Source organism: Neoarius graeffei, chromosome 27, assembly GCF_027579695.1.
Source record: "Neoarius graeffei isolate fNeoGra1 chromosome 27, fNeoGra1.pri, whole genome shotgun sequence".
Classification (NCBI taxonomy): Eukaryota; Metazoa; Chordata; class Actinopteri; order Siluriformes; family Ariidae; genus Neoarius; species Neoarius graeffei.
Window position 1 is genome coordinate 30,846,050 of NC_083595.1, and position 14,421 is coordinate 30,860,470.

Sequence of the window (14,421 nt, forward strand, 5' to 3'; positions counted from 1 at the left end):
CACGGTGCAAGCCACTTATAAGCCTCAAGAATAAAAAGGCTAGATTGGACTTTGCTAAAAAACATCTAAAAAAGCCAGCACAGTTCTGGAAGAACATTCTTTGGACAGATGAAACCAAGATCAACCTCTACCAGAATGATGGAAAGAAAAAAGTATGGCAAAGGCGTGGTACAGCTCATGATCCAAAGCATACCACATCATCTGTAAAACACGGCGGAGGCAGTGTGATGGCTTGGGCATGCATGGCTGCAAGTGGCACTGGGTCACTAGTGTTTATTGATGATGTGACATAGGACAGAAGCAACCGGATGAATTCTGAGGTATTCAGAGACATACTGTGTGCTCAAATCCAGCCAAATGCAGCCAAACTGATTGGTCGGCATTTCATAATACAGATGGACAATGACCCAAAACATAAAGCCAAAGCAACCCAGGAGTTTATTAAGGCAAAGAAGTGGAATATTCTTGAATGGCCAAGTCAGTCACCTGATCTCAACCCAATTGAGCATGCATTTCACTTGTTAAAGACTAAACTTCAGACAGAAAGGCCCACAAACAAACAGCAACTGAAAACCGGTGCAGTAAAGGCCTGGCAGAGCATTAAAAAGGAGGAAACACAGCATCTGGTGATGTCCATGAGTTCAAGACTTCAGGCAGTCATTGCCAACAAAGAGTTTTCAACCAAGTATTAGAAATGAACATTTTATTTACAATTATTTAATTTGTCCAATTACTTTTGAGCCCCTGAAATGAAGGGATTGTGTTTAAAAAATGCTTTAGTTCCTCACATTTTTATGCAATCATTTTGTTCAACCCACTGAATTAAAGCTGAAAGTCTGAACTTCAACTGCATCTGAATTGTTTTGTTCAAAATTCATTGTGGTAATGTACAGAACCAAAATTAGAAAAATGTTGTCTCTGTCCAAATATTTATGGACCTAATTGTATGTAATATTAGATCATTTTCCTCAATAAATAAATGACCAAGTATAATATTTTTGTCTCGTTTGTTGAACTGGATTCTCTTTATCTACTTGTGTGAAAATCTGATGATGTTTTAGGTCATATTTATGCAGAAATATAGAAAATTCTAAAGGGTTCACAAACTTTCAGGCACCACTGTATATAGAGAGGATATTACATTTTGGTGGGAAGATACAAAGTTTGTGTTCGAGTGATGAATTTATATATCACAAGTGAGCTAAAGGAACAAGTGATATATTTTTCAATATGAGAAGATAAACTTCATATCTTCACACCATTCTGTAATGTTCTTTATATGATATGGACACACCCACTAAAAATATGCAACTTAATTAAAAGAATTTTAATTTTGAACCGGTTTATCATTCTCACAACGCACATCTAGTCAGCAGGAAAACACTGGGAGTGACGTCATCAGAGTGAAATATCAGGAATTATTATACATACAGGACCCTTTTTCGATGGAATAAAAACGTGTTCTATTCCCTTCTAGTGGGTTTCATTCATTTGGTTTGATAGCACGCAATATTGTTAGCATATCACTTATCCTACATGTATTAAGTCACTCTACCCAATGGGGAATGAGCGTTGAATATGATTTACAATATTGCATGGTTGTCAAGACAACATGACGTCACACGTCGGCGTTCATGCGAATATCCAGTGAGAAAGTTTTCTGCTGCGCATGCGCGCAAGCATTTCTTTGTTCGCCGGGAAAGAGAAAGACCCATTAAATACCTGAAAGGCTACCAAAACTTCATTAGATATTCTTCACGCATATTTATAAGAGAAAAACACACCAATAGACATCAAAAAAATGGAAAAGAGAGTGTGTATGTATTATAATAATAATAATAATAATAATAATAATAATAATAATAATAATATTGGCTGGCTTTTTTTGTGGTCTATCAGCTATATCCGATTCAGCTAGCATGATATTCAATGAGTCGAAGACTCGTTGAATATCATGCTAGCTGAATCGGATATATCTGATAAACCATGAAAAAAGCCAGCCAATATTATTTAAATATTTCACTCAGATCCGCGATGTATTTCATAGAAAAATGTGAGTTTTTCAACACGAAAAGATCAACTTCATATCTTCAAGCCAAAGTGTGATTTTCTTTTTATTATATAGACACATTCACAAAGAAAAAGTACCCAAATTTATCAAAACAATTCATCGATTTCCTCAAGAGTGATATATAAAGATTTATGTCATGGTTTTGGTTCTCCATGTCCCGGATGTATGGAAAATATAAGTGACGTATTTCCCAGTAAAACACTCATGTCCATTATACCATTATACCATTTTATATATATATATATATATATATATATATATATATATATATATATATATATATATATATATATATATATATGCGTGCCCTCAGGATAATAGTTTGACACTGCTCTTTGAAGTCAAATGTTTTTCCGTGTTTTTGGTTGAGAGAAATAGTGAGCCGAGTTCATGTCTAATAGAATCTGTAGAACAGACGACTGCTTTTGAAAAGCATTTGATGCCTACTCAGAGGTCAGTGGCTTCTCATTTACTGCAGGCCTGTAGAGAATTCCAGAATTTCAGTTCTGTATCCTTTAAGACAGCACAGAAACACAAGTTAACAAAATAATCAAAAACCACTTGAAATTTACCACATTTCACTGTGAAGTACAAAACTCTCCCCTCTATATTCCATCTGCTTCGAGGGAAAAATCTCCAGATATTATTTAAAATTCAATTAATGTCGCAGGTAATTATATTTATTACTATTATTTTTACACTTTCAGCCCTTGTCCTGATCTAACACCTGTTGATGTAGTTCAGCTCTGTAATGTGTGTGCCCAGTCCTTATCAAATGCTTCCTTCAGGTCCTGTTGGAATGATGATAAATACAAGTTTCCAAGTAAGTTATTACTGACCCTTAACATTTTATAATGATGGAGCAAAGAATGATTTCAGTGGTTGATGGTACGTAATCCTAGTTCTCTGAATTCAACTTATTTTTTATTCCTATAAATACTGAAGTGATTACAAGAAATCGTGTATGCTGATTGGTCAAGAAATTCTAACTAATTCTCGATAATCACCTACAGCAACTCGGCAAAATGGCTGCCGAGCACTTTGTCACCGTAAGTGAGGAAGAATTACACATTATGAAAGAATGTTCCTAAAAGCACTAAAGATGCTACGAAGTTCAAAGGGAAGGTGGAATTGTGATTTATTTCAAAACAAAGTATTTTATGTGACTCGGTATAGATAAGTGACACAAGTCTGTGCATGCTTTTATTACATTTGCATGCCGCTTTTGAAGTTTGAAATCTTGTCTTCGTCTTGGCTATTCACCAATTTTCACTTCACCTTCGGCAAATAACTGTTAATTAATCACAAGTTGACATATCTAACCATTGGTTATACTGTGGAACATTTACAGTGGAGTAAAAGGTTAGGAAAGTGCCAAAGTAGATCATTATATATGTAATAATATTCGATAATTATGAGTTTGAAGGTGGCAAACAAGACAATCTAACTAGCGTGTGCAGGAAACATTAATCCCTGAATAATATCTGGATTATACCTGAAAATAAATCAATCCTTACCAAGGTTTAAGCATTGTTTCATTGTAATTTACTTCATAATGAGCTTTTGTTTATCTTATCACTGCTACTATGATAATTCCCCATGAGTTTAATTGTTGGATCTATAATTTAATACTGGCACCAACATGGAGGCCTGCATTCTGACAAAAATAGAGAGAAACAGAAGAAAAAGAAAGGTTCTATACTGCAGCCTGGTTAAAGTAAAGAAGAGACAGAGTCCCATTTGCCCATTTGTTTAGCTCAAGGTGATCATTTCATACTTGTCGTTAACACTGCTCTTCTCCTCTTGCTTTTCCTCTGGCTCCACGTGGTGTAGCTCGATCATCATGTAGTAGATCATCGCTCCCAATACACCTCCCACCATCGGACCAACAACTGGAATCCACCACCAGTAGTTCCCGGCTCTGGACACACAACACAACACAACACGACATGACACGACACGACACGACACACACTCACCAACTAGCATCACTTATGAAAACACACTGTCTAGTTACCAATGGTGGTGAACATGTACACTCACAGGTTTGTAGCATGTTTAACAGGTTTGTTTGGGATTTTCACAGGCAGCCTTTATATTTCTGCTTGTCCTGTGCTCCACTGATAATGGTTTTGGACTTGTACACAGGGACATGTTTGGAGTTTGTTTAAAGAAAAACGTATCTAGCGGTTTGACACAAAGAGTAGGAACAACAGAGCAGAATCACATTACAACTGAACACCCGAGTCGACAGATATCCAAACAAAACATTTACAACATTTTGAAACAAGAGTTTAAAAAAACAAACAAAAAACACGTGCTTTTGACCAGGGCCCTGTACTACGAACGGAGGTTAACCTACCCAGAAGTAACCCAGGGTTCCTCCGCTAAACCGGGGTTGACAAAACCTGATTATCTTGTTTGGGGTTAAACGGTACTATGACGCCAGTTATGAAGTTGATTTGTTGAACCTGGTTTAACCTAATCAGGGTTAATGCGCGTTCACGTTAAAGGGGAGGTTATCAGCGCAAATCCCCACTGTTCACAATGGCACGGTCGCCGTACTTCACGGAGGAAGAATGCGCTGTCATAATGCAAAGCTACGAGGAGTTCAAAACAACATTAAGAGCAAAATCTAACACAACGGCTGCCAATAAGGAGCGGCAAGCATGTTGGCAACGAATTGCCGATCAGGTAAATGCGCAAGTACATTCTCCCTTCTACATGTTCCAGAAGAGAAGTATAGGATGAGAGAAAGCTTCATGATCAATCACAAGTCACAGAAAATGGTCCTCCGACGTGGCCCCAGTCATATATAGCTTGTTTAATGTCCGAAAAATCCTGAATAAAATTTGGTATGGTAAATTCATGGAGTAGCCTACTTAAGCTGATATGTGCACAGAGTCACATGAATTAGGATGACTGACTGTTCAGTCCCTTTGACTAAGTTGGTGTATGACCTGTGAACATTTCAGAGTCTAACCACTCTGTAAAGTCTTCTCCAGCACATCCCAAAGACTTTAAATGGGGTTCAGGTCGGTACTCTGTGTTGGCTAATTCATGTATGAAAATGATTCCTCGTGCTTCTTGAACCACTCTTTCACGATTTGAGCCATAATTGTATGCCCGTGCTATCAGGAAAGAAAAACATCCATTGATGTGATAACCTGGTCATTCAGGTTGTCAGCTGACTTCATTTTATTGCCCCATAACGTTGCTGAGCCTCGACCTGACCAACTGAAGCACCCCGGATCAGAACACTGCCTCCAGAGGCTTGTACAGTGGCCACTATGCATGATGGATGCATCGGTTCATGGACTTCCCTTCTTACCCTGACACACCCATCACTCAGGAACAGGGTAAATCTGGACTTATCAAACCACATGACCTTCTTCCATTACTCCAGAGTCCAATCGTTATGCTCCCTAGCAAATTGAAGCCTTTTCTTCAGATTAGTCTCACTAACAGGTGGTTTTCTTATGGACACCCAGCTGTTTCATCCCAATCCTGTGAGTTCTTATCACATTTGTGAGTGTGGAAATGCTCTTACTTTCACTATTAAACACAGATGTGAGTTCTAGTATTATTTTTTTATGATTTGACTTCCCCATTGAAAATCTTTGGGATGTGTTGGAGAAGACTTTAATGAGTGATTCAACTCTCCAATAGTCAAGACAAGATCTTGGCGAAAAATTAACGCAACTCCAGATTGACATAAATGTTGTGATGCTGCATAAGGTCGTTGAAACAATGCCGCGACAAATTTGCACCATAATCAAGGCTAAACGCTGTCCAACAAAATATTTGTGTGTGCGACTTTTTTATTTTGGCCAGGCAGTGTGTATATGGGGTGTGTCATCACAAAATGTGTCCAGCGTCTCAAAGGTTCATTCTGAGATATCAGGATTTAAAAGGAGAGTTCCGTTAAAAAATGACCCACATATCATTTTTCTAATTTTACTATAAATACATTCCTTAATCTATAATGTATCTCTCACCAAAATGTAATAGAGCGGCAGCTACAATTATTGACACCTTAACGATCTTTTGGCCACTGCAAAAGTAGAAAAGACTTTCAATATGTAAATTGTTCATGAATAATTACTCAAACTTCCACTGGAAAAAAAATTAGTTGATTCCCGGTTACTTGGTGTATCAGATTACATGACACTGTTCGACAATTACCGACACCTTTGTCCACAGTTATCGACACCATTCCACAATTATCGACATCCAGATGATTATTTATTTAAAAAAATGATCAATATGTGGTATTAAGTTAACAAAACTTAGTATTTATGTAATATTTGTTTTACATAGACTTATATTTAGTACAAACTATCTTTTATATAAATATATTGATATCAGTGTTTACAAAATGAGGAAGTAATTCTAATTGTTGTAAACAAATGAACTACTAATGTTTAACTTGCATCAGAAAATCTTTTTGTTCCACTTTGTACCCACTTTCTAAGTATTTTTCCTCGATTGCATTTTGTTAATCATTCGTTGTTGTTGTTTGCATTAAACTACAAAACTAGAAATGATCAGTAAATGTCAACAGGCAATTGACATCGTAACCACATGAAAATCCAGGTCAAAGGTCGCATGTCATTCCTCGAACCAAAATATAAAATGTCTACTGATATTGTAATATGTGGTAGATATTTACAACAAACCGCAAAAAAAAAATTCTGAATGGAATAGAAAAATCTGAATATTTCAAGCATGTAATTTTTTATATGCTAGGAATTTAATTCTGGTCTAATTCTATTTATTGTAATCAGATTCCAAATACTCTATAAACATTCCATTCTGTTATGAATCAGAAAAAAAAATTATTATAAATCACAGCACTTTTATTTTTTTAAAGTATTTCATCTACGTCAACAATGTTACCCAAAGATTGATCCATAAAGCCTTGGTCACAACCGGCCGTACGTGCTCCTACGGCCGGTCTACGTGCAAAAAACGCAAGAAACGCACGGAGGGCGCGCGTGAAATGCATGGAGGGCGTGCGTGTGACGTGCTGATTTTCGAGCCATGGACTGGCCGCAGAGGTTCTTTGTCATGTCAAACAAACTCTACGGGCGCTTACGTTTTTTTTCAGGTTGCAAGACAAACTTACGGCCAACGTGCGTCTTTCTCCACGAACAAAAAAAACGCAGCGATTTGGGAAACGCCAAAAAATCGCACGGCCAAAAAATCGTACGTCCGGTTGTGACCTAGGCTTATCAGTTGTAAATGTCACTTAATTCCACAGGGTGTCGATAATGATGGACACTGGTGAAAGTGATCACTATTATCGACACCTCACGTGATTCTCAAACGCATGTTTAGATACAAAATAGTGACTGTCAAATGAAAGAGTAAGAAACAAAGTAGGTTTCGACAAGATCATGAAATATCGGTGAATTTGATCGGAAAAAACATGTCCATGATCTTTCCACCATGCTTATCTGCGATGATAACGTCCGGGTTTTTCTCAACTTGCTGATCATGCGAAAAAAAATTCTATCTCAGGTAACGAGCTGTGCCATCAGACAACAAGATCAAAGGGCGAGGCGAGTCTTCTGGGTGATTAATTAACCAATAATAACTGCTGTAACTGAAACTCATTTTTGTAAAATTGTTTTTTATTGGTAAATCTGAAAAGGTGTTGATAATTATGGACTGTCGATAATTGTAGCCACTGCTCCATTATAAATCATCCTATACGACTTCATATAAATGTGTGTTATGCATTAATTTCAATGTACAGCTGATTGTCTGTTAAGATGATGTTACCTTAAACATTTTCCCAAATTTCTCTGGATTGGCTGCACCAAATTTACCAAAGAACCCCTTATATTCCCCTTATAAGATACACACAACCATCACACTCATATGTACTTACTGAACATCCCATCTTTTTTTTTTTTTTGAAGTCATTACACGTGTCAATTTATCGTCGATAAATAAACTACCAGTCAGAAATTTGGACTCACTTACTCATTACTAACGGTGACTGGTACTGTATACACTGGACGTTATATTAGACAACAAAAAAGTCTGTGAATACTATTTTCACTCTGTGAAGAACATAGGCTTATATTGGCATGATCATGTAGTAGAGCAGTGCACTCTGAAACAAAGTGGTGCAGAATAATTTGACTTTCGGTTGAGAGTGCCCTCTGCTGAACGCAATAGTATTTGTACCCCCTTTCTCAGTGTCTTTAAACTAATAGTTGAGTGCATTTATGTAACATTTACAGTACAGTGATGTTTACAGTTTTTTTAACAATCATTTTCACACTTGTCTCAATACCATGTTCACGTTTTCAAAACACTTAACACAGTCACCAGACTATGTGAGCAAACTGAGAATACTTGTGCATTGCTTTCATACAAAATGCATTCTGTGACAACTTCTTCCAAAATTCATAAATACCTCTCTGTCAGGCAGCACGGTGGTGTAGTGGTTAGCGCTGTCGCCTCACAGCAAGAAGGTCCGGGTTTGAGCCCCGTGGCCGGCGAGGGCCTTTCTGTGCGGAGTTTGCATGTTCTCCCCGTGTCCGCGTGGGTTTCCTCCGGGTGCTCCGGTTTCCCCCACAGTCCAAAGACATGCAGGTTAGGTTAACTGGTGACTCTTAATTGACCGTAGGTGTGAATGTGAGTGTGAATGGTTGTCTATGTGTGAGCCCTGTGATGACTTGGCGACTTGTCCAGGGTGTACCCCGCCTTTCGCCCGTAGTCAGCTGGGATAGGCTCCAGCTTGCCTGCGACCCTGTAGAACAGGATAAAGCGGCTAGAGATAATGAGATGAGATTGCCCTCTCTGTCAATATTCACCACCAGCAACATTCTGTACAATTACAACAAGTTTTGCAGACAAAACAGTTCACTTTCAGTTTAAAAGCTAACAAAATTTAAATCACCATTCTATCCATCCATTATCTGTAACTGCTTATCCTGTGTAGGGTCACGAGCAAGCTGGATCCTATCCCAGCTGACTATGGGTGAGAGGCGGGGTACACCCTGGACAAGTAGCCAGATCATCGCAGGGCTGACACATAGAGACAAACAACCATTCACACTCATGGTCAAGTTAAACCCACCAATTAGCCTAACCTGCATGTCTTTGGACTGTGGGGGAAACCGGAGCAAATCCACACAGATTCTCGGAGAACATGCAAACTCCACACAGAAAGGCCCCCGTCAGTCCCTGGGCTCGGACCCAGAACCTTCTTGCTGTGAGGTGACCGTGCTAACCACTACACCACCATGCCACTCAAATTTTAGATGGAATGCTGCATTTCAACAAATGAAACTCCTGTAAAAGCATGAATTACTGTCAGATTATTCTGATGTGAACTGAAAGTAAATTCAGTTTATTTGCAGCCCTGTTACCATCTGTACAAGTGGTGATGTTTACAGTATATTTCATATTTGAACATGTGAAATTCATAACATTTTTACTCAAAAGTCAGTGAATAAGTGGATAAGCCATTTCAGCTAAAGACCTGGTATTTCTCTTTGTGCCCTGTTACCACTTATACAAAAGGAGCCATCTTTGGATTGCCATTTACTTTCTTTATGTAGCAGTGTATGTGAGCAAAATGGATGTAGCAAGATGCAGAGGAAAAAGACGTCAACGCAAAAGAGCTGGAACCATTGTTTCTGATGAAATCATCATCATCATCATCATCATCATCATTTTCCCCACTTTGATCGCTTGTATCCTGGGGTGCTACTGTCTGAAATTTGGAAGTAGCGCCAAGTCTGATTTAGACATCATACTGCTCCTGATTTGTTGGGCGTCTACTCCCAACTGATTCTCAAACCTCTTCCACATCACTTGTGACGTTGATCTGATGTCAAACAAAGTTTGTTTAAGCAGTTCACTATTATCCATTCTATAAACATGTCAAATATCCTTGACTCGCAAGTGATGTCAAAGCAAAATAGAAACCCGGATGTCGGCCATGTTGGTGGAGATACAAATGCGGGGTCAAGCAACATTCCATACAAAACACAGTCACGTGTGCACAGCTCTGTTTGTTTTTCCACTGCTTTAAGCTTTCTTTTAGCTATGCCATATCTTTGTGCTGTATATGGTTGTGGTCACAACAGTACTCGTGACCTTGGCACGCTCCAATTTTTTAGAATTCCATCCATGATTCGGAAAGAGGGCACGGAAACTTAGTACGGGGTGGAGACGAGGGGATCAGGACACTTTGTCTAATGACCATTTCGTCCAACAGTTAAGACATTTGGTCCAAAGCCTTTTTCAGATGCACTATCAATTATTTTATATTTCAGGTATTCCAGTATTCGCGAACAAAGCCCCCGCGAGACTGCTGCTCTGCGCCTAAAGATTTAACATGATCCAGCCAGCTTTAAAAACGAATAACTCAGCCAACGGAACTCAAAGTAAGGCCAAATTTGACAGGAAGCCTCCCCCTTCAAAAGAGCATGGTCTCAGGTCGGTAGGATCGCGCCTCGGCCCGGGATTCGCGAACGAAGCCCCTGTGAGAGCGCTGCTCCGCGCCTAAAGATTTAATATGATCCATATTATGGCACTCATTTGCTTTACAAAAATTTGTTTTTCTTCGGTCAAATTCCATTGAGAATTCTTCCTTTTTTCGAACAAACAAATATCTGAAATATAAAACAACTGATAGTGCATATGAAAAAGCCTTTGGATGAAATGGTTATGGGACGAAATGACCTGTATTTGTGCTTGATGGTCGGTAGAAGCATCTTATCTTCAGAAAAGCCTGACTTTTTGAAATAATATGGGTCAGAATCACACATCTATCTTCGGTTGATTGTTCAAATCGTGGTAATACAGAGAAAATTCAGCATTGTTTACAGACACGCTTTCAGCAACTGCCATCCTAGTTACTTTGTATATCCACCATCATGGCGGATACTCATGAGGTAGCACATTTTGATCACGTGGTTGCAAGTCATCTACAGTATATTTAAGTTGTTGTTCGTAATGACTTCCTTAATAGGAGGGGTCTTTGTTATATCACATCGTCGAGCATTACTTCTTTTAAAACTCCAGTCTCATTCTTCTTCAACTTTGGCTTGTGTCCATTTTTCATGGACATTCTTACAGACGTATCCTCCTTTCACCATCTTGCAAAGAAATCCATGCCATACCACCTCAGTCTTCGTTATTTCTTTTGCAGACAGCTGCCATGTCTGTACGCTATACAGTGAACGAGAGCGTACACATGCTGTGAGAAACTTCACTCTTGTTTGTAAATGAATGTGATGATGCGTAAGCACGTTTTAATTCATTCCATTTTTGAAATCTTGCACCAAGCCTAGCACCAACGGACTGCAAATTGTCGTTGGAGTACACAGCAGTGTACCCAAGATATTTAAAACTGCAGACATTCTTAATCTTGTTGCTGGCAAGACATACCAGGTTCTTGCAATTCTTTATTTCCTCATCACAATAATTGACCATGTGGTAAATCATGGTGTGTCCTTGAGGGATGCAGGTCTGAGGATTCAACCAAATGTACCTAGATCCACAGTGGCATCAATAGTGATGATTTTCAGGCAAACCAACAGGTACTCTACGGTATTCAGACTGAAGGCATCTGATTGATGTGTATATACAGTTGAGGTCAGAAGTTTACATACAGTGACTTGAATGTCATCTTGGATATGAATGTCATGGCAATATTTGAGATTTCAATAATTTCTTTAAACTGTTCTTTTTCTGTGGCAGAATGATTGTACAGCATACATTTTTAACACAAAAAACACACTAGAATTTGGTGCACAAGTTTTAATTTTCTTTGAGTTTTCTGAAATCAATACAGGGTCAAAATTATACATACAGGTTCAAAAATGTACATATGCTCACATAGATTATTAATTCAGAGCAGCTGAAACTTCCAAAATATCTCTTATCTTGCCAAGGCCAAGGTCTCTTAACTTCCTGTTAGTGATTATGACTGACTACAGCTGGTAACTTCTCTGTGCCTTCATAAAAAGGGTTTGTTTACAGCACTCATTGGATTGACCAACACACAGTAAAATGGGAAAGTCCAAGGAGCTCAGTGCAGATCTGAGAAAGAGGGTTGCAGATGTACACAACTCAGGAATGTCTCTTAGAGCCATTTCTAAACAACTGCAAATCCCAAGATCAGTTCAACCAATTGTATGCTAGTTATTGTGAGGTGTAGTCACTTTGCCAAGCCACTTTACTTCAAGAAAACCCAAACTGTCACCCTCAGCTGAAAGGAAATTGTTTTAGATGGTCAGGAACAACCTGGGAACCACCATGGTGCAGCCCTGCCATGAACTGGAAGCTGATGGATCACTGTCTACAATTCAGATCACCATGGACTAAGAGGCTGCTATCCAAGAAATAACCCCCTGCTCCAAAATTGACACCTTCAAGCTTAACTAAAGTTTGAAGCTGACCACACAGACAAAGAAATTGAATGTAATGTGTTTTTTTTTTTTACAGTATATTGCACATATTGCTGCATTTCAGATTTACTGTATTTGGTGTTATAATACTTGCTGTAAGAGGTGTCCTACTTTTTATTTTATTTTGCAATGCAACACTATGTAAAAATATAGGATACACAAACACAGAGTATATATGCATTTTGCAGTGCTTCAAGTTGTTCATGTTTTTTTTTTCGTTCATTGTACTTTGACAGACAAAGTAGTCTTATAGGAAAGAGCATGTGCTACAGTTATGGCAGCATGAGTCACTCTTGGGTTAAAGCATATGTAATGCCTTATTGTAATGCTTTAAAATGAATATACATCATTAGTAATGACCAAAATGAATTAATAAAGCAGGGGGAAAATAATATTAATTATTTGTTATTTTATTATCAAGCACAAAATTATTGATAAATCGCGGTGTCTGGATCCCGGAAAAAGACAGCCTTGCGTCAGGGCTAATCTCGCACAACGTCACACGTGGAACTCCGGATATCTGGGTTATTTTGGTTCATCTGACTCTGAGCTTGTTTACTCACCGAGATTGGATATTGTTGTTGGAATCTTACAAAAATAATGATGGGAAAGCGCAGAGTTGTGTTTGGACATTCAAATCCATATACAACAGGATGTTCAGTTCACGAATTTCCAAGAAAAAAACACTAATCTAAAGCGACAGTGGGTGAAGTTTGTGCAAATGAAGTGGGCGGATTTCATGTCGCCTACGAATAATAAATCTGATTCATCAAGTGTTCATCACCACCAGAACGACCACATGGGAATTACTGGAGCAAAAAGAAACCCATTTATTTAATAAATGGCATTTGAGCTGACATTTGGACAGTTTGTCGATTCTCCTATTATCACACGCACACACACACACACACACTGCACCAGACGCAGGATTATGAGCAACATTTACATGCTCGCGACATCCGATCTTATCATATCTGATGCAGTTTAACAGGAAGAAAAATGCACGCACGCAGTCATCATTCATTATTAACTGAAGCGTGTTAAATGCTCTCAGATTGCAATATTGCAAGATGCGATTTGTTTTGTTCAGGAAAACATGATGAAAGGTAACCACTACATTCTGCACATCTATCTATCTATCTATCTATCTATCTATCTATCTATCTATCTATCTATCTATCTATCTATCTATCTATCTGTTTCACACGCGCTACAGAGGAAGACTGTCGTGAACTGAGTGAACTGGCAGTTTCTTGTCTTGGGGTCTCGAAAAGATAACCATTTACTCTGGAATATCCTTGATAATCATCTGCCCCTTTATCCAACATATAAGAATCCCAATCACCATACATGTCAACCTATACGGAATGTCCGTATTTTATACGGATTTGATTCAATAAATGTAGCATACGGGCGTACAAATAAAGTTATACGGATTCTTTAAAAAAACTTCAATATTTATTTAGCGCTATAATCAATTCCCACGATGATAAAAGAGCGCATAACATTTAAAAACGTACTGTACACCACAGAAAGCACCGACAGCCAGTAAAGGGTCTTATGAAATCGCGCGTTATCTTGTGGTAGCGAGACTTCGTTCCACTTCTGATCATGCACACACCACATTGCGAGAATCCCGCCAACCGGGAAGTAACATTTTGTTTGAAACGCGTATTTCCACCTGAGCGACTTTCACTAGCGACTGAAAAGATTCTGAATGGGCACTCCGGCAAGATCAACACAGACACTTGCTGTGACATGCAGCCTAGTGAGGTATTGGTGCAGACTGCTAAAAAAAAGCTGTCATGGAGTACAATTCAGAACATTAGAGTGACACTTTGTGTTTTTGTCAAACATTGGAGCTTTGTATTCATTCTGAAGGTTTATTGTTATTAATATTGAATAAAAAGT

The 14,421-nt window shown here is 38.5% G+C and overlaps 1 protein-coding gene across 1 annotated transcript in view; it reads right to left on the reverse strand.

Moving 5' to 3' along the window:
• Positions 1–2,540: 2,540 nt before the first annotated feature.
• aqp9b (aquaporin 9b) overlaps positions 2,541–14,421 on the reverse strand; it is a 39,288-nt gene continuing 27,407 nt past the window's right edge. Inside the window, exons 6-7 of the mRNA XM_060911701.1 lie at positions 3,849–3,992; positions 2,541–2,577 (exon numbers count right to left, since the gene is read on the reverse strand). Coding sequence (XP_060767684.1) covers positions 2,541–2,577; positions 3,849–3,992 — 181 coding nt within the window. The remainder of the gene's footprint in view (positions 2,578–3,848; positions 3,993–14,421) is intronic.